The sequence below is a fragment of the Macaca mulatta genome, chromosome 1 (genome assembly GCF_049350105.2).
Source record: "Macaca mulatta isolate MMU2019108-1 chromosome 1, T2T-MMU8v2.0, whole genome shotgun sequence".
In the NCBI taxonomy this organism is placed as follows: Eukaryota; Metazoa; Chordata; class Mammalia; order Primates; family Cercopithecidae; genus Macaca; species Macaca mulatta.
In genome coordinates this window covers 82,706,630-82,728,283 of record NC_133406.1, presented here as the reverse complement: position 1 = coordinate 82,728,283, position 21,654 = coordinate 82,706,630, and the positions used below count along the sequence as shown (strand labels likewise).

General features: G+C 34.8%; 1 protein-coding gene across 3 annotated transcripts in view; it reads right to left on the bottom strand.

Annotated features, from left to right (window-relative positions):
• The window catches only part of DNAH14 (dynein axonemal heavy chain 14), a 497,862-nt gene that overhangs the window by 404,927 nt on the left and 71,281 nt on the right, over positions 1-21,654 (bottom strand). For 2 of the 3 annotated variants that reach the window (XM_077938651.1, XM_077938650.1), the window contains exons 10-12: positions 19,048-19,298; positions 4,348-4,477; positions 417-696 (exon numbers count right to left, since the gene is read on the bottom strand). In XM_077938651.1, the coding sequence (XP_077794777.1) occupies positions 417-696; positions 4,348-4,477; positions 19,048-19,298 (661 nt within the window). Of the gene's footprint in view, positions 1-416; positions 697-4,347; positions 4,478-19,043; positions 19,299-21,654 lie in introns of those variants that run through there. The other variant, XM_077938652.1, reaches the window with a different exon arrangement.

Genomic DNA, 21,654 nt, shown 5'->3' with positions numbered 1-21,654 from the left:
GTTCCTCTTGATGAACGGGGCCCTCAGCTCTGCTTCGGTGAGAAACTGTTTGGGTTTTGAGATGAAAATGAATAATGGTGTCATTACTTACATGCACAATAATGATCTGTAAGTTTATCCTTACTTTTAGCAGTATTTACCTTAAGATTTATAAAATCATAATCTACAAATTATAATACACAGACTAGTAAAATGATCTCTCATTTGTTTTTTTCCAGTTGTTAAGATAAGATATTTCCCTTCATTCCTTTTTTTTTTTTCCTCCAAGACACAAGGACTCACTGTGTTGCCCAGGCTGGTCTCAAACTTCTGGCCTCAAGTGATCCTCCCACCTTAGCCTCCCAGAGTGCCAGGATTGCAGGCATGAGCCACCACACCTGGCAACCCTTCATTCTTTATAGTCTCAATTGTCTTACCTGAAAGAATATCTTCAAGATTGTAACTAATTTCTTTTGGTTTCTTGGCTTTTGGGAGCAATTCTTCACTTGAGTGTTTTTTGACACATTTGTCTTTATTTTCTGACATTTCCTCTTCAAACATTACACACTCTTCAGGGCACAGGTCAGATTCGTGAAAGTTCTCTTTAGGATTTTCTGAAGAATCACTCTCAGCAGGAATTCTCAAGCATAGATTTACTTCAAATATTGGTGCATATGTTTTTCTCAAATCCTTCCCCACTTCAACACTATTCAAAATCTAATTTAACAGATAATGTGAGGGTGCCAGTGACAACATATAAATTACAGAACATTTAATTTAGACTAATACAGACCAAAATTTTAAATGAGAAATCATAACTCCAGTATAACCGAGTAACACTGTATTATCAAATACCTGAAACTTGCATGTTAGAATAAGTCAATTACATGCGAAACAAATGACATTGTAATGAAGGAGTTCCCCCCAAAATACTGTAAATTGATGACAGAGTTAGTATATCATAGTCCTAGTCACTGAGCGCTTATTTAAAATACAAATTCTTAGGTCCTATCCCCAGAGATTTTGAGTTAAAAAGTCAGAGGCAGGGCCCAGGACTCTTAATCATCTACAAGCTGAACAGGTGACTCTATTGTGCACCTGGGTTTAAGAACTACAAATCAAGAAAACACACTTTAAACTCACTACAGTAAGTCCTAGCTCTTCACTTTAATATACATATACTAATATGGACATCTCCAGTGAAAAACACTAGGGGATAAATATCTCATTTATGTAACATAATTGTTCTTAGGCTCTGTCTAGGCTTGGGTTCTCAATCTACTGCTCCTTCCTACCTTATAAATAATCAGTTATGCTTAAGTTACCTACTGCATATGACTCCTCTGTGTTTCTCAGGGTGATCACTTGAATAATCTGCTGAAACCTTAACCTCTGATTCCAGTCATTAACAAATTAAGGCAGTTAACATTATAAATAAACCTCATAGCACCTTGCTAAGCTGCCAGGGAAAGAGCATGAGTAGATATTGAAGGTGACTTGTAAATCTTAAATGTTCACACAAATGGGTATAGTGTTTGTTCAGGATGATGAAAAAGCTGTAGAAATGGAAAGTGGTGATGGTTGACTAACACTGAATGTACCTAATACCACCAAACTGTACACCTAAAAATGGTTAAATGGAAAATTTTATGTTATGTATGTTTTATCGCAATAAAAGAAAGTCTACCCAGACAATTCTTAATAAATATATAATGTGCTGCTTAGCTTATTCTGGAAAATAACCTCTAATTAACTCTGGGAATACTGGACCTTAAGCTATATACACCTTCTAATACTACTGCATATAAATATTGTGCATTAAATCATTCTTTAAGTGTAATTATGGTTACAGTGAATCACTATAGTAAACAAGTTACTACCTTCACCTAATCCTCATAAAAACCCCAAGAGACAGAAATTATTAATTTCATTGCACATACCAAAAATTCTGGAAGCTTAATTTGTCAAAGGCTATATTGCTAGCATGTGGTAAGGCTGAAGTTCACTCATGGGTCTGTGCGATCATTATAATATGAACTACCTGGGGCCTGAAAATATTTTTGTAGTGAAGAAATCTCTTAGCTGTTACACTTTTTGCACCAAGAAGAATCAACCAATAAATAGTTTTATTCCTCTAGATTGTAAACTACAAGAGAGGAGTAGCCACAGCTAAATCAAACTACAAATTTTACAGATTACAATGGGGATTAGGAAAGGAAGGAGGAGACAGCACCAATGATTATCAGATCCACAACTTTAGCTCTTATCTCTCGCTTGAGATTCACACCTATGTTTTCAACATTTTGAGCTCTGTACAGAAAAAAAGAGGAGCAAACCAAGGTCAGATACTAGAGGGCAAAGTAGGTGCAAGATGCCCAAACTTGGGCTATGGGACAAAAGTGGACATAAATTTAGGCCACCTTAGTGGCAGTCTGCTCGTTCATGCAGCCTGTGTCCAAATCTCCACTCTGTCAGCCTGCATTGAACACATACATGTGTGTGTGTGTGTGTGTGTGTGTGTGTGTGTGTATATATATATATATATACACATATATAAAATAGATGTGTGAATCTTATTGGTTCTGTCCCTCAGGAGAACCCTGACTAATACAAGTTACATGAAAAAATGCTCAACCAAACCAGTAATAAGGGAAATTCAAATTAAAACTTTGGCAAAATGCCATTTCACACCTATCTGATTGACATTAAATATTGATGAGGATTAGTAAGCTTATGGAGCAATAAAAATTTATGAATTGCTAAAGGTCACTGAAACTGGTATAAGCATTTTAGAAAAACAATTTTATGTCACTCAACACAGTTGAAAATAACATGTTTTTACCCAGAAATTTCACACCTTAGCAATAAAGAAAGAAATAGTAACTCTTGTTCATGTATACCAAAGGAGAAATATACAAGAATGTGCAAGGTAGAATTATATGTAATAGCAAAAACAAAAACTGAATATAACCCAGATGCCTATCAACAGTAGAATGGTAAGTGAACTGTTTCATCAGTAAAGGATGAATAGGAGACACTAAATACTTTTAAGTTGGGTGAAGCCTACATGAGTGTTTGCTTGTATTTGCAGGTATCGTACACTTAATACAAAACATTATAAACATAATACATATGCATTGTACAAAATTTAGACTACCTAGAAATATATATATATGTAAAATTATTCAAGGTTCCTACCACCCACAGATAACTATTGTTAATATTTCGATGCAAATATTTTCAGACTTCAAACTACATAGTGTGTATGTGTGTATGTTTGTTTTACTAATACATGTGAATATTTTCCCTTGTCATCAAATCTACCTAAATAGTTTAAAAAGAAAATATATATGTAAAGGCCATATTATACAAGGCTACTTTTACCAAATAGGATAAGCACGTAACATATAAAATTTAAATCTCAACAAAGTAATAACAATGGAGAGAAAAACAATTCTGGCAAGAAAAGATTTCTTAATGAAAGTTTAGGCCGGGCGCGGTGGCTCAAGCCTGTAATCCCAGCACTTTGGGAGGCCGAGACGGGCGGATCACGAGGTCAGGAGATCGAGACCATCCTGGCTAACACGGTGAAACCCCATCTCTACTAAAAAAATACAAAAAACTAGCCGGGCGAAGTGGCGAGCGCCTGTGGTCCCAGCTACTCTGGAGGCTGAGGCAGGAGAATGGCGTGAACCCGGGAGGCAGAGCTTGCAGTGAGCTGAGATCCCGCCACTGCACTCCAGCCTGGGCGACAGAGCCAGACTCAGTCTCAAAAAAAAAAAAAAAAAAAAAAAGAAAGTTTATCTAGGATTCTTTCAAGGTTTGCTATTTTGCTTCTCCCATTTTTAAGATAAGAACACAACAAAAATCCATTGAACAAAAGCAAAGACAGAGTAGTGTAGCAGTGGGAGGAGGGGGTAGATGCTACTTTAGATAGGGTGGCCTTCCCTTATCATTCCTATGTAAAATAGCATACAACATCACTCCTGCATTCCCTTCTTTTCCATCGTTTTTCTTCACAGTACTCATCACTTCGTTTATCTGTCTCCTCTGGTAAAATATAAGCTCCAAGAGGTCAGAGAATTTGTTATGCCCACTGCTGTTATTTCAGTGCCTACCTAGTTCAGTGCCTGGAACTTAGTAAGTACTCAATAAACCACATGGTGAATGAATGAACGAATGAACTAAATGAGATAAGTGCCATTATGGCTTTTTACAGTGGGAACAGGTAAGAGTGTGTATGTGTGTTGGGGAGGGTATGTTGGGCAAGGGGTTCTGGGTATTAACCATAAATCACATTTTAAATTTCAAAATGTATTCATTTTATAGCAAAAAATCTATGTTTATATTTTTCAAAGATCATTTTACCTCACTAATATCAGAGTCTGTTTTTACTTCTGACTTTTGAACAGAAATAGCATGTGTCTTTGAATTATCAACAAGTTCTTCACCATCATTTGTTGTCTTTCCAGTAGGAAAAGAGTTGTCCTTGAATGTTCTGGATTAAGAAATGGGAAGAAAAAAATCATTTAAAAATCATTTATATCTACATATATAAAGAACACGTACAACTCAACAACAAAAAGCAACCCAATTAAAAAACAGGCAAAGGACCTGACTAGACCTTTCTCCAAAGAAGATACCCAAATGGACAATAAGCACAAGAAAAGATGCTTAATATTACTAATCATTAGGGAAATGCAATCCATAACACACTGAGATATTATATCACCTCATACCCATTAGGATGGCTATTTAAAAAAAAAAAACAGAAAATAATAAATATTGGCTAGGCTTGGAAGTACAAGGAGAGTATAGACCACCAAGAAGATTTAACCTAAAGAAGACTACCCCAAAGCATTTAATAATCAAACTCCCAAATATCAAGACAGAGTGATACCCTGTCTCAAATACATAAATAAATAAAGTACAGAGGAAAAAAACAAAAACAAAAACAAAAAAAAACATTCAACCCTAGAATGGTACACCTGGCAAAAATATCTTTCAAACACAAAGGAAAAATAAAAATCTTCCCAAACAAAACCTAAGGGTTTTGCCAGACACTTATAATCAATACCAGATCTATCCTATAAGAAATGCTAAAGGAAGTGCTTCAATCTGAAAGAAAAGGACACTAATGAGCAATAAGAAATCATCTGAAGGCACAAAACTCACTGGTAACAGTAAGTACACATAAAAACACAGAATATTGGCCTGGCACGGTGGCTCATGCCTGTAATCCCAGCACTTTGGGAGGCCGAGGTGGGCAGATCACCTGAAGTTGGGAGTTCATGACCAGCCTGACCAACATAGAGAAACCCTGTCTCTACTAAAAATACAAAATCAGCCAGGCATGGTGACACATGCCTGTAATCTCAGCTACTCGGGAGGCTGAGGCAGGAGAATTGCCTGAACCCAGGAGGCGGAGGTTGTGGTGAGCCAAGATTATGTCATTGCACTCCAGCCTGGGCAATAAGAGCGAAACTCTGTCTCAAAAAACAAACAAACAAACACAGAATATTATAACACTGTAACTGTGATGTGTAAACTACTCATATTTTAAGTACAAAGATAAAGAACTGATCAAAATAAGTTTTCAAGACACAGATTATACAATAAGATATAAAAAGAAACAATAAAAGTTAAGAAGCAAGGAGATTACATATAGAGATTTTATAACTCTCCTTATCTTGTTTGTATGTTCATTTATACAATCAACATTAAGTTGTCATGAGGTTAAAATAATGGGTTATATTAATTGCAAGATTCATGGTAACCTAAAATCTATAAACATACAACAGATACACAAAAAAGAAGCAAGAAATTAAAACATATCACCAGGGAAAATCACCTTCACTAAAAGGAAGGCAGGAAGGAAGAAAAGAAGGAAGGGGACACCACAAAAGAACCAAAAAAACAAATAACAAACTGGCAGGAGTTGGCCGGGCGCGGTGGCTCAAGCCTGTAATCCCAGCACTTTGGGAGGCCGAGACGGGCGGATCACGAGGTCAGGAGATCGAGACCATCCTGGCTGACACCGTGAAACCCCGTTTCTACTTTAAAAATACAAAAAACTAGCCGGGCGAGGTGGCGGGCGCCTGTAGTCCCAGCTACTCGGGAGGCTGAGGCAGGAGAATGGCGTGAACCCGGGAGGCGGAGCTTGCAGTGAGCTGAGATCCAGCCACTGCACTCCAGCCTGGGCGGCAGAGCGAGACTCCGTCTCAAAAAAAAAAAAAAAAAAAAAAAAAAACTGGCAGGAGTAAGTCCTTACTTAATAATAAGAATGGATGTAAATGGACTCAATTCTCTAATCAAAAGATATAGAGTGGCAGAATGAATGAAAAACCAAGAATCAACCTTCTGCTGCCTACAAGAAACACTCTTCACCTTGACAAACAGACTGAAAATAAAGCTATGAAAAAAGATATTCCACACAAATGGAAACCATAAAAGAGGAGTAGTTATACTTTCATCAGACAACATAGATTATACAACAAAAAGTGTAAAAAGACACAAAGAGGGTCATTATATAATGATAAAGTGGTCAATTCAGCAAGAAGATAGAACACTTGTAAATATACATGTACCCAACACTGGAGCACACAGATACAAAAAGCAAGTATTATTGACAGAGCAGGAGCACTGTCATCTTCGACAAACACTGCCACTTTAAGTTCCAGCTCCCTTTCTAGCCTTACGCATTTCAAGGAAATCACTTCTCTTCTAATTACATGCAGCCAGAAAGAGCAGATAGTAAAACACAGATAAGACAGCTCAGGCACAGAGGGAGGTGAGGGGAAGGCCTCTTGGGTAACTGCCAAACTTCACCCTCATACACTGGACCCCAGTAAAACAGTAGGCCTTAATAAGCATATTCCTTTCCCTTCATGCGCACTAAGATAGGGAAGATAAAAGCAGACTCGGGGGGTATGCTTGCAGCTTCTGAAAGATGTATGGGAACAGACAAATGACTCTCTCTCCCAGATAAGCACAACAAAGAGACACAGAAGCAGTCCAAGCCTCTGATAAACTCTCCCACCCTGAATCCTTAAAAACTCTTAGTCTGGGCGGGGCACGGTGGCTCAGGCCTATAATCCCAGCACTTTGGGAGGCTGAGGTGGGTGGATCATAAGGTCCGGAGTTTGAGACCAGTCTGGCCAACAAAGTGAAACCCTGTGCCTACTAAAAATACAAAAAATTAGCTGGGTGTGGTGGTGTGCACCTGTAATCCCAGCTATTTGGGAGACTGAGGCAGGAGAATCGCATGAACCTGGGAGGCAGAGGTTGCAGTAAGCCAAGATCTCGACATTGCACTCCAGCCCGGGTGGCAGTGTAGGACTCTGTCTCAAAAAAACAAAAAAACCTCTTAGTCTGTAAGAGAGTGGGTCTCTGACCTAACTCAGCCAGAAGGCTCCTCTCAGGTTCGTTTTCCTTAAAATAAATCTGTCTTGACTGGCAAGCCACCTTTCGTGTTTCTTTCCTCTTTCTTTAATTCTTACAATTATTAGATCTAAAGGGAAAGATAAACCCAATACAATAATAGCTAGAGACTTCAACACCACACTTTCAGCCTTGGACAGATCATCCAGACAGAAAATCAACAAAGAAACATCAGACTTAAAATGCAGGAAAAACCAAATGGACCTAATAGATATTTACAGAACATTTCATCCAATGACTACAGAATACACATTCTTCTCAGCACACAGATAATTCTCAAGGATAGACCATATGTCAGGTCAAAACACAAGTCTTAAAACATTCAATAACATCAAAATAATATCAAGCATCTTCTCTGACCACAAACAAAACAAAACAAAACAAAAACCCTATAAATCAATCAGAGGAGGAATTCTGGGAACCACACAAACACATGGAATTTAACCAACATAACATACCCAAACCTATGGGATACTGCAAAAGCAGTACTAAGAGGGAAGTATATAGGCATAAGTTTCTACCTCAAAAAAACAAAACAAAAAAACTTTCAAATAAACAACCTAATGATACATTTCAAAGAATGAGAAAAGCAAGAGGAAACCAAATCCAAAGTTAGTAGAAGAAAAGAAACAATAAAGATCAAAGCAAGAAAACTACAGAAAAGATCAATGAAACAAAAAGCTGGTTTTTGAAAAGATAAAGGAAACTGACAAACCTTTAGTCACACTAACTAAAAAAACAAAGAGAACAAAGACCCAAATAAATAAAATCAGAGATTAAAAAGGAGACATTACAACTGATACTGCAGAAATTCAAAGGATCACTAGAGGCTACTATGAGCAACTACATGCCACAAATTGGAAACCCTAGAAAAAAGGGATCAATTGTTAGACACATACAACCTACCTGCCACTAAGCTAGCAGAAGACAAGAAATAACCAAAATCAGAGCCAAACAGAAGGAAATTGAGACACACACACAAAAAAAAACATTTAAAAGATCAAAGAATCCAGGAGCTGTTTTTGAAAAAATTAATAAAAGAGAGGCCACTAGCTACACTAATTAAGAAGAAAAGAGAGAAGATGCAAATAAACACAATTAGAAACAATGAAGGGAATGTTACTACTGACCCCACAGAAATAAAAAAAAAAAAATCACAAACTACTAGAAACACCTCTGTACGCAAACTAGAAAATCTAGAAGAGATGGATAAATTCTTGGACACATACACCCTCACAAGACTAAGCTGGGAAGAAACTGATTCCCTGAACAGACCATTAATGAGCTCTAAAATTGAATCAGTAATAACAGCCTACCAAGCAAAAAAGCCCAGGACCTGATGCCCTCTCTCACCACTCCTATTCAACATAGTGCTGGAAGTCCTGGCCAGAGCAATCAGGCAAGAGAAAGAAATAAAGTGCATCAAAATAGGAAAACAGAAGTCAAACTATCTGTTTGCATACAACTTGATTCTTTATCTATAGTTTCAGCCCCAAAGCTGCTCCTTCAGCTGATAAACAGCTTCAGCAAAGGATACAAAATCAGCATACAAAAATCGCTAGCATTCCTATATACTAACAACAATCAAGCCAAGAGCCAAATTGTGAATGAATTCGCATTCACAATTGCCACAAAAAGAATAAAATACTTGGAAATACAGCTAACCAGGGAGGTGAAAGATCTCTACAATGAGAATTACAAAACACTGCTCAAAAAATCAGAGAAGACACAGAAATAGAAAAACATCCCATGTTCATAGGTAGAATCAATATGATTAAAATGGCTATACTGACCAAAGCAATTCACAGATTCAATGCTATTCCTATCAAACTATCAATGACATTCTTCACAGAATTAGAAAAAATTATTTTAAAATTTATGTGGATCCAAAAAAGAGCCCAAATAGCCAATGCAATCCTAAGCAAAAAGAACAAAGCTGGAAGAATCACATTACCCAACTTCAAACTACACTACAAGGCTACAGTGACCAAAAGAGAATGGTACTGCTGCAAAAACAGGCACATAGACCGATGCAACAGAATAGATAGCCCAGAAATAAGGCCCCATATCTATGACCATCTGATCTTTGACAAAGCTGACAAAAACAAGCAATGAAGGAAACACTCCCTATTCAATAAACGGTGCTGAGATAACTGGCTAGCCATATGCAGAAGATTGAAGCTGGACTCCTTTACACCATATGTAAACATCAATTCAAGATGGATTAAAGACTTAAATGTAAAACCCAAAACTATAAAAACCCTGGAAGAAAACCTAAGCAGTACCATTTTGGACATAGGAATGGACAAAGATTTAATGATGAAGACACAAAAATCCATTGCAACAAAAGCAAAAATTGACAAACAGGATCTAATTAAACTTAAGAGCATCTGCACAGGAAAAGAAACTATCAACAGAGTAAACAGACAACCTACATAATAGGGGAAAATATTTGCAAACTTTGTATCTGACAAAGGTCTAATATCCAGCATCTATAAGGAACTTAAATTTATAAGAAAAACACAACCCTACTAAAAAGTGGGCAAAGGACATGAACAAACACTTCTCAAAAGAATACGTACAGCAGCCAATAAGCATATGAAAAAGAGCACAATATCACTTATCATTAGAAAAATGCAAATCAAAACCACAATAAGATACCATCTCACACCAGTCAGAATGGTTATTATTAAAAAGTAAAAAAATAACGGATACTGGTGAGGTTGCGGAGAAAAGGAACCCTTATATGCTGCTGGTGGGAGTGTAAATTAGTTCAACCATTGTGGAAAACAGTATGGCGATTACTCAAAGAGCTAAAAGGAAAATTACCATTCGACCCAGCAGTCCCATTAGTGGGTACATACCCAAAGGTATACAAAGCATTCTACCATAAAGACACATGAACACCAATGTTCACTGCAGCACTGTTCACAATAGCAAAGAAATGGAATTAACCTATATGCCTATCAATGACACACTGGATAAAGAAAATGTGGTATATATACACCACGGAATATGATGCAGCCATATAAAAGAACGAGATCATGTGTTTTACAGGAACATGGATGGAGCTAGAGGTGATCATCCTTAGCAAACTAACGCAAGAATACAACCAAATACTGTATGTTCTCACTTATAAGGGGGAGCTAAATGATAAGAACTTATGAACACAGAGAAGGAAACACAGCAGACACTAGGGTCTACTTGAGCCAGGAAGGTGGAAGGAGGGAGGGGGGCAGAAAAGATCATTATTGGGTATTGAGCTTAATATCTGAGTAATGTAATAATATGTACAACAAACCCCCACGACACATGTTTATTTATGTAAAAACCTTCACATGTACCCCCAAACCTAAAATAAAAATTAAAAAAAAATTAAACTGAGAAGTCTTTCAAAAGAGTCTCACATTACCTAGAACTCTACACCCAGTGAAAATATCCTTTATAAATGATGGTGACATAAAGTTCTTTTTCAACAATTAAAAACCAAGGGAACTCTTTCCCAGCATTACCGCACTGGAAGAAATACTAGATTGTTTTTCAGGAAGAAGGAAAATGACCCCACACAAACAGAAACAAGCAAAAGGAAAAAACACAAGAAATGGTAATTACATGGATAAACATAAATGGATATTGACCATTCAAAACAATACTTTTAATGTCTTCTGGAGTTAAAATATATGAACAACTAAAAATGTATTTATAATATAGTAAAAGAATGCTGTAAAAGGCAAGAGAAAAATAAATGGAGTTGAAGAGTTCTAAAGTTTTAGCAGTATCATGGAAGTGATAAAAGTAACAAAAATAATTTGTATTAGCCTGTAAGAAGAGCTGCTTTTAATCAGTTTTTTTATTCTTTTAATATTTTTCCTTCTCTTAGTTTTTTAGACATCCTATCACTATCTTTTAGCGGTTACTCGAGAGCATGGGTCAGCAAAGCTTTTCTGTAAGGGACAAGATAGAAAATATTTTACGTTTTGTGGACCACATGTGGTGGTCTGTCACAACAACTGAATTTTGCCTTTGTAGTGCAAAAGTAGCTGCAGACAATGGGTAAACAAACGGGCGTGGCTATAGTCCAACAAAACTAATTTATAAAAACTGACTGCCACAGGATTTGGCCTATGGGCTATATTTTGTTGACACTTGGTCTAAGTAGAAATTCTTAAATTGTCTACCAAAGAAAAGTTATTACAACCGATAAGTGAGTTTAGTAAGGTTACAGATATAAGGTCAATATGCAAAATCAATTGTATTTCTTTATACTAGCAATGAATAATTAGAAACCGTATTTAAAATAGAGTACCATTTTTAATACTATCAAAATATGAAATAGGTAGTTTAAAACAAAAATGTGCAATATTTGCACACTGAGTTCTATAGAACACTGATGAGATTAATCAAAGAATATCTAAGTAAAGAAAAAAGTATACCATATTCAGGGCTTAAAAGACTGAATATTGTCGATTCTCCCCAAATTGATCTATATATTCAATGCAATCTCAATCAAAATCTCAGTAGGCCTTTTGAATAAATCTGCTAGTTAATTATAAGACACATGAAAAAGTCAATGAATTAAATAGTTAAAACAATTTTGAAAAAGAAGAACAAAGCTGAAGAATACATACTACCGGATTTCAAGACTTAATATAAAATTATAGTTATGAAGACTATGAGATATTGGTGAAAGGACAGATTCACAGATCACTGGACTAGAAAAAAGCATTCAGAAATAGACTCACGAATATATTTAATTAATCAATTTTCTACAGTATGTTAAGGTAATTGTCTGGAGGAAGTTTGTCTTTTCAACAAACTACTGGAGGGATTAAATACCTACATATAACAATATATACCTCAAACCACACCTGACACTATTTGCAAAAATTAACCAAAAAAGGATCACAGATACAATATAATATTCAGAAGTATAAAATTTCTAAAAGAAAATATTGGAAAAATTCATCCTGCTGTTGCATTAGGAAACAATGCTTTAGATCAGAAATCAAAAGGCCAAACCTTTGAAAGAAAAAATAGTTAAACTGGACTTCATAAAAATTAAAAACTCTTGTTTATCAAAAGACACAAGAAAATTAAGACAATTTATGAACTGGGATAAAACATTGGTAGAACACAGATATCATGTAGTTTTTACATGTATAAATTCCCTCTAAGCACTGCCTTTGCTGCCTATAGTAAGGTTTGGTATGTTGTGCTTTCATTTTCATTCATTTATAAAACCGGATTTTATTCTAATTTCCCTTGTGATTTCTGCTTTGACTCACTGGTTATTTAGGAGTATGTTATTTAATTTCCATGTATTTGTGACCTTTCTCAAACTTTCTTCTGTTATTGATTTCTAATTCTAATTTATGTTCTAATTTATGTTGGTCAGAGAACATACTTTGTATGATTTTAATCATTTTAAGTTTATTTTGTTTTATCACCTAACATATGAAGACTTTTACTTTTTGAAACACTCTCCACTTGGTATCCACGGGTTGCAATGATGATTTAGGATTAGTTGATTTTATAACAAATTCTTCAGAAACTTTTAGGATGGTAGAAAAGACATTTATTATTTATAGGTTTGATCAATCACATTATGTCTTATGCTATTTTCTTATCATTTTACTGTTGTCATACTCTCTTCTTCTCACTTTTTCAAATATGTTTCTTGTTCGTAGGGTATATGATATACTTTTTAGGGATCACTTGACCACCCTTTCTTCTTGATTTCCTCATTAACTCCTATCAATGAATCTTCTCCCAGACCAGATTCAGTCTCACAATACTCCAAACATCTTCTTTGTGGCATTTATTGTAATGTTAAATATATTTGTGTTGTCAGTAGATTAATCTCTCTCCCTTCCTCTAGACTGTAAACTACATTAGAGCAAAAACTGTCTATTTTGCTCAGCATTGTATGTCCAGGATCTAACAAAGTATCTGACAAGTGATATGTGCTAAATAAATAATACTTTATTTTTAATGTCAGGTTTATTGAGGTATAATTTATATCCAGTAAAATTCATGCTTCTCAGATATGCAGTTCTAATGAATTTTGTCAGTCACACACAGTTAACCACTATAAGCACAATGACTAAATGTAGTACATTTCTGTCATCTAAAAAGTTCTATCAGGCACCCTTATAGAAGGTACCTCTCACCCCCACCTAGCCCATGGCAATCACTGATTTGATTTCTGCCCTTCCAGTTTTGGTTTGTCGAAATTTTATATAAATGGAATCATCTAATATATAGTGTTTTGAGTCTGGCTTCCTTCACTTAACATTAGAGATTCATTCGTGTTGCATAAGTATAATATTTCACTCATGTTTATTGCTGAGAAGTACTCCACTTCATGGCTATCCACTTACAGATATTTAGATTATTTCCAGATTTGAACAATTATGAATAAAGCCATTATAAATATTTACATATGTTTTTTTTTTCATAGAAAAGTGTTTTCTGTTTTTTAGGGTAAATGGCTAGGAGGAGGTTTGCTAGATTATAGGGTAAGTTTATGTTTATAAGAAATTGCCCAACTGTTTTCCAGAGCATCTGTATCCTTTTGCATTCCCAGCAGCCATGTATTAGAGTTCCAGTTGCTCCTCATCCTCATGAGCACTTTGTATTGTTGGTATTGTTTTAGCCATTCTAGCAGGTATGTAAAAGTGTCTCATTGTGATTTTAATTTGCATTTCTCTAATGTCTAATGATTTACAGCATCTTTAAAACACAAAAAATTTGCAATCTGTTTCTTCTTAGATGAAATGTCTGCTTACATCTTTCACCCATTTTAAAATTAACTTGTTTGGGATTTTTTTTTAATTGACAAGAAAATCAATAAAACCAAAAGTTGGTTTTTAAAAAGATCAACAAAATAAACAAACGTTTAACTAGACTGATTAAGAAAATAAGAGAAAAGCCTCAAATTACTAAAATCTGTAATGAAAGAGAAGATATCACTATTGACCTTACAGAAATCAAAACAATTATAAGTGAATACTATAAACAACTGTATACCAACAGTTTAAATAAGTTAGATAAAATGGACAAAATCCTAGAAAGACATAAATTACCAAAATTTTATCAAGAATAAATAGAAAATCTAAACAAATCTATAACAAGTAAAGAGATTTAATTAGTAATTTTAATACATCCCACACACACAAAAGCTGAGGCCCAGACTTCACAGATGAATCTTTTAAATATTTCAGGAAGAATTAACACCAATCCTTCATAAATTTTCAGAAGACAGGTGGTAATAACGCTACCCAATTCACTCTATGAGGTGAGTCTTATCCTGAATCCAAAACCAGACAAACACATCACAAGAAAATTACCGACCAATGTCCTTTACAAATATAGATGTGAACATTTTCAACAAAATAATACGAAACTGAATCCAGCAGAATATACGAAGGATAATAAACTAAAATTAAGTGGGATTTATCCCAAGAATGCAAGATTGGTTCCATTTATGAAAATGTATGTATGTAATATAATATGCTATATTAATAGAATAAAGTAAAAGACACATGGTCATCTCAACAGACACAGAAAACAAAAAGCATTTGACAAAATCCAACACTATTTCATGACAAAAACATTCAAGTAAGACAGGTGGTGATATGGTTTGGATTGTGTTCTCAACCAAATCTCATGCCAAATTGTAATCCCCAGTGTTGAAGGAAGGGTCTGGTGGAAGGTGACTGGATTAAGGGGAAAGATTTCCTCTGTGTTGTTTTCATGATAATAAGTTCTCATGAGACCTGGTTGTTTTAAGGAGTGTGTAGCACTTCCCCCTACATCTCTTCCTCCTGATCCAGCCATGTAAAACATGCCTGCTTCCCCCTTCACCTTCTGACATGATTATAAGTTTCCTGAGGCCTCCCAGACATGTTTCCTGTACAGACTGTGGAACCATGAGCCAATTAGACTTCTTGTAATTATAAATTACCTAGTCTCAGGTAGTTTTTTATAACAATGTGACAACAAACTAATACAGATGAGAAATTCCTCAACCTGATAGGAAGCATCTGTGAAAAACCCCCAGGCACATCATATTTAATGATGAAAGACTGTATGTTTTCCTCCTGAGCTCTGGAACAAGATAGGGATGTTCGCTTTCACCATTTCTATTCAACACTCTAAAGTACTTACTAGACAGGGGAATTAGGCAATAAAAAGAAATAAAAGGTATCAGATCGGTAAAGAAGTAAAATTATCTCTATTTGCAGATGACATGATTTTGCATATAGAAAACCCTAAACAATTAATTTTAAAAACCTGTCAGGGATAATAAAAAAAGTTCAACAAAGTAGCAGGATATGAGATCGATATACAAAAATCATTTGTATTTCAATATGCTGGCAATGAACAACCAAAAAATAAAATTTAAAAATAACTCTATTCACAACAGCATACAAAATGATAAAATATTTACAAATAATTTTAACAAAAAAATGCATGACTTATACACTGAAAACCACAAAATATTGAAAGAAATTAAAGAATGCCTACATAAATGGAAAGACAGCCCATGTTCATGGATTAGAAGACTATACTATTAGAATGAAAATACTCCCCATATTTATCTCCAGTTTTGATGCTGTCTCTATCAAAATTCTAGCTGAATATTTGCAGAAATTGTCAAGGTGATTCTAAAATTCATATGAAAATGCAAGAGACCCAGAACAGCCAAAACAATGTTGAAAAAGAAGAGCAATGTTAGAAAATTCCCAATTCCCAATTTCAAAACTTACTATAAAGCTATAGTAATCAAGACAGTATGGTACTGGCATAAGGACAGACATGAAGCAATGAAATGAAATAGAGTGTCTGAAAATAAACCCATACATTTTAGTCAGCTGATTGTCAACTAGGGTGCCAAGACAATTCAATAGAGAAAGAAATAGTGTTATTCTTTTCAACAAATAGTACTGGGACAACTGGATATTCACATACAAAAGAATAAATTTGGACCCCATCTCAAACCATATACAAAAATTAACTCAAAATGCATCAAAGCCTAAATGCAAGAGCTAAAGTTATAAGATCTTAGATAAAAACAAGAGTAAATCTTCAAGACTTTGGATTACGCAATGATTTCTTAGATACACTTAAAGCACAATCAATCAAATAAAAGTTAAATTAAATAAAAATAAAATTAAAAATTAAATAAAAATTAAAAATTAAAAACTTTTTTACTCCAAAGGATACTATTAAGAAAAGAAAAGATGACCCGTAGAATCTAATAAAGAAAGAACTCTTAGAACTCAGCAATCAAAAGACAAATAACTTAGCTGGGCATGATGGCATGAACCTGTAGTCCCAGCTATGAGGGAGGCTGAGGTGAGAGTATCACTTGAGTCCAGGAGTTCAAGACAAGTCTGAGAAACACAAGACCCCCATCTAAATAAATTAATGAATTAACTAACACAATTTTAAAATGAACAAAGATTTTGAACAGATATTTCCTCAAAGAATGTATATAAATGGCCAAAAAGCACATGCAAAGATGTTCAACATCATTAGTCATTATGGAACTACTATACCAACCAATATTGTGAAGAGGTCAATGGAAACAGATTCAACGATGATTGATGCTTTTTATCAGACATTTACTGTGTTTATTCTCAAACAACATATGGCATAGGTATTACTGTTACCTTCATTTTATAGATTAGAAAATTGAAGTCTAAATTATTTATTTATTTATTTATTTAGTGATCATGGCTCACTGCAGTCTCAACCTCCTGGGCTCAAGCGATCCTCCCACCTCAGTCTCCTGAGTAGCTGGGACTACAGGCATGCAGTATCACGCCTGGCTAATTTTCTTAGTTTTTTGTTGTTGTTGTTGTTTTTGTTTTTTTGTAGAGACAGGGTTTCACTTTGTTGCCCAGACTGGTCTTGAACTCCTGGACTCAAGTGATCCTCTCACCTCAGCCTCCCAAAGTGTTGGGATTACAGGTGTGAACCACCATGCCCAGCCAAATTTATTCAACCTCTGTTGGGTTAATAGCTCAACTAAGTAAAACTAGCAAGAGTCAAATCAGAGATTAAAACCGAGGTGGTCTGACTCCACAAAAAGATGTGCTTAAACCTATATTTTTATATATATATATATACATTTTTTTTTTTTGAGATAAGATCTCACTCTGTTGCCCAGGCTGGAGTGGAGTGGCATGATTACAGCTCACTGAAGTCTCAACCTCCCAGGCTGAAGTGATCCTCCCACAACAGCCTCCCAAGTAGCTGGGACCACAGGTGTGTGCCAGTGCCACTGTGCACAGCTAATTTTTGTATTTTTTGTGGAGACAGGGTCTCGCCATGTTGCCTAGGCTGATCTTGAACTCCTGAACTCAAGTAATTCATCCTCATTGGTCTCCCAAAGTGTTGTGATTACAGGCGTGAGCCACTGGGCCTGACCTATATATATTCTTCCTGTAACATAAAAAATGCATACAGGAGACACTGTGTTTGAAAAACGAGCTATAAAACAGTACACTAGGATTACAACAATGGAAAACCATATAGGAAAAGACTATAAAAATAATATAAAATGATAAGATGTTGTAATCAAGTGATAGAATGAAGGGTGATACTTGTTTTCTAAATTTGCTATAATATGATTAATTATAATAATATCTTTCAAAAACTATGTTAAGAATATAAAGACCTCTCCTAAACACACACACACATTGTTTTAAAGGAAATAAAATTATAATGCACTAAATAGTTGTGTTCTTACATAAGTTAAAATCCTGGCACTGACTCAAACCAGTTAGAAGTCCTTAGATAAGTGACGTTAGCTCTGTAGATTCAGTAATAATTAGAAAAACAAAATATTATCTTGAATAATCTTTAAAATTTTTTGAATTGATATATTTTCAGCTATCTAGTTATAAAACTGTAATTAGCCTAAAATGACATTATTAAATTTTGATAAATAAAAATTAAAGCATGCCATCATTTCAATTCATAGTCCTGTTTCACCAGCTACAAAGTATGCCATCATTTCAATTAATATTCCTGTTTCACTAGTTATGGTAGATATATCTAGTTGTTGAAAATAAGAAAAATGCTTTGTTTTTAACAGTAGTGTTTAGAAGGTAAAAATGTTTTTCAGATAGTTTTCTCATTGGGAAAATATTCAACAGATATTTCTTGGAATTGACTCAAATTCCAATTGGACTTTGTAGCTCCTTCCAGAATTCTCACATTATCTTTAAAAACTAACTCTGACCTTGGAAGACAGAGTATACCTAGGCGCAGAATTGCCAGATATAACAAATAAAATATATATTTGCTAAATTATCAGAGAAATCTGAATTTCAGATAAACAATAATTTTTAACATAGGTAATACTTAAAGTATACTAAAAATTATGTATCGTTTATGTGAAATTAAAATTCTACTGGGCATCCTATAGCACCAATATTAAGTAAGGTATTACTAAATAATAATTTCTGTTAATAGCAAAAATGAGTACATGTACTCTGCCACCAGGAGAATTTTCAAACTCTAGCTTAAATTATTGAATATTTCTCCTCCATATGTGGCAATATGTTAAAATATTATAATTGTAAGTTACTTTTTGAGTTTAAAAAAATAATTTACCTGATGAGATTTTCATTCTTCTTTTCCACTGAAAATGGCATTCCAGCAGAACCATTAAATAATTCCAAAAGTAGTGTGACTGCAGTGTTCATAAGTTGACGAATGAGTTCCTGAAATATGTAGTCAATCAGCATTACAAACTTGAAAAATGTTTCTAATAAACGTCTATATTTAGGCAGCTTGAAATGTGTTGTGTCATCTTCAGAGAGTTTTGACTCAAAATACCTTTTGATTTCATTCTTTTCTGCAACCTACAATTAAAAAAACAATTGAGAAACAAGTATTGATTTTCTTTGTTTATATGATTTCTAGTTTACAACAATTTTTACCAATATTAACTTTAATTAGATGTAAATGTTAAGAATTGATAGTTTAATACCTCAAGCAAAAAATGATTTAACGGGTAGGCCCAAAAAGCAACATATGAATTAAAATAGAATTCTAAAAGTTCTTTAAATAATACTAAAGAAGCCAAAAGAGGAAGGACAGCGGAAAAAAAAAAAAAGACAGAGGAGACTAACCAAAAACAAATAATAAAATAGCAAATCTAAATTTAACAACATGAAAATCACATCGTGTTTTTACTTGTTTGTTTTGTTTTTATTTGTTTCTTTGTTTTTTCTTCTACTTTTATTTTAGGTTCTGAGGGTACATATGTATGTTTGTTACATGGTTAAATTGTGTATCGCTGAGGCTTGGGGTATGAATTATCCCATCACATGGGTAGTGAGCATAGTCAACAATAGTTTGCCTTCTAACCCATACCTTCCCCTCACCCTCCTCCCTCAAGCAGTCACCAGTGTCTATTGTTCCCATCTTCCTGCCCATGTGTAACAAAGTTTATCTCCCACTAATACGTGAAGATATATGGTATTTGGTTTCTGTTCCTGTGTCAGTTTGCTTAAAATAATATCCTCCAGCTGTACCATGCTGCTGCAAAGGACATGATATCATTCTTTTCACGGCTGGGTGGTATTCCATAGTGTATATGTACCACATTTTCTTTATCCAGTCCACCAATGACGGGCGTCTAGGTTGATTCCATGTCTTTGCTATTGTGAATAGTGCTGCAACAAACATAAGCATGCATGTGTCTTATTGGTAGAACGATTTATTTTCCATTGGGTATACACCCAGTAGAGGGATTGCTGGGTTGAATGGTAGTTCTCTCTTAAGTTCTTTAAGAAATCTCCACACTGCTTTCCACAGGGGCTGAACTAATTAACACTGCTACCAGCAGGGTGTTTCCTTTTTGCCACATTCTCACCAGCAGCTATTGTTTTTTGACTTTTTAATAATAGCCATTCTGATTGGTGTAAGATGTTATCTCATTGTGGTTTTAATTTGGATTTCTCTAGTGATCGGCGATCATGAGTATATTTTTAATATATTTGTTGGTTACATGTATGTCTTCTTTTGAGAAGTATCTGTTCATATCCTTTGCCCACGTTTTAGTGGAGTTACTTGGTTTTTTGTTTTTTGGGGTGTTTAAGATCCTTATAGACTCTGGATGTTAGAACTTTGTCAGATGCACAGATTGTGAATATTTTCTCTCATTCTGTAAGTTGTCTGTTTACTCTGTTGATAATTTCGCTTGCTATGCAGAAGCTCTTTAGTTTCATTAGGTCCCACTTGTCACTTTTGTTTTTGTTGCAATTGCATTTAGGGACTAGGTCATAAATTCTTTGTCAAGGCTGATGTCCAGAATGGTATTTCCTAGGTTTTCTTCTAGGGTTTCTACTATTTTAGGTCTTACATTTAAGTCTTTAATCCATCTGGTGTTAATTTTTGTATATAGTGACAGAAGGGGGTCCAGTTTCAATCTTCTGAATATGGATAGCCAGTTATCCCAGAACCATTTACTGAAAAGGGAGTTCTTTCCCCATTGTTGTCACTGTAGACAGTGTGGCTTTATTTCTGGGTTCTCTACTTTGTTCCATTGGTCTACCTGTCTGTTTTTGTACCCTTACCATGCTGTTTGGTTACCGTAGCCTTGTATAGTTTGAAGTTGGGTAGCGTGATGCCTCCAGCTTTGCTCTTTTTGCTTTGGATTGCTTTAGCAATTCAGGTTCTTCGGTTCAACATGAATTTTAGAATAGTTTTTTTTTTGAATTGTGAAAAATGATGTTGGTAATTTGATAGGAATAGGATTAAATCTGTAAATTGTTTTGGGCAGTATGGCCATTCTAACAATATTGATTCTTCCTATTCACGAGCATGGAATGTTTTTCCATTTGTTTGTGTCATCTCTAATTTCTATCAACAGTGCTTTGTAATTCTCATTGTAGATATCTATCATCACCTTGGTTAAATGTTAGATATTTTATTCTTATTGTGGCCATTGTGAATGGCATTGATTTGGCTCTCAGTTTGGATGTTTTTGGTGTATAGAAATGCTACTGATTTTTGTACATTGATTTTATATCCTGAAACTTTCCTAAAGTTGTTTTATCAGATGTAGGAGCTCTTGGACAGAAACTATGTAAGGTTTCCTAGATAATCATACAGTCTACAAACAGATAGTTTGACCTCTTCCTATCTGAATGTGTTATGTTTCTTTCTCTTGCATAATTGCTCTGGCTAGAATTTCCAATACTGTGTTTAACA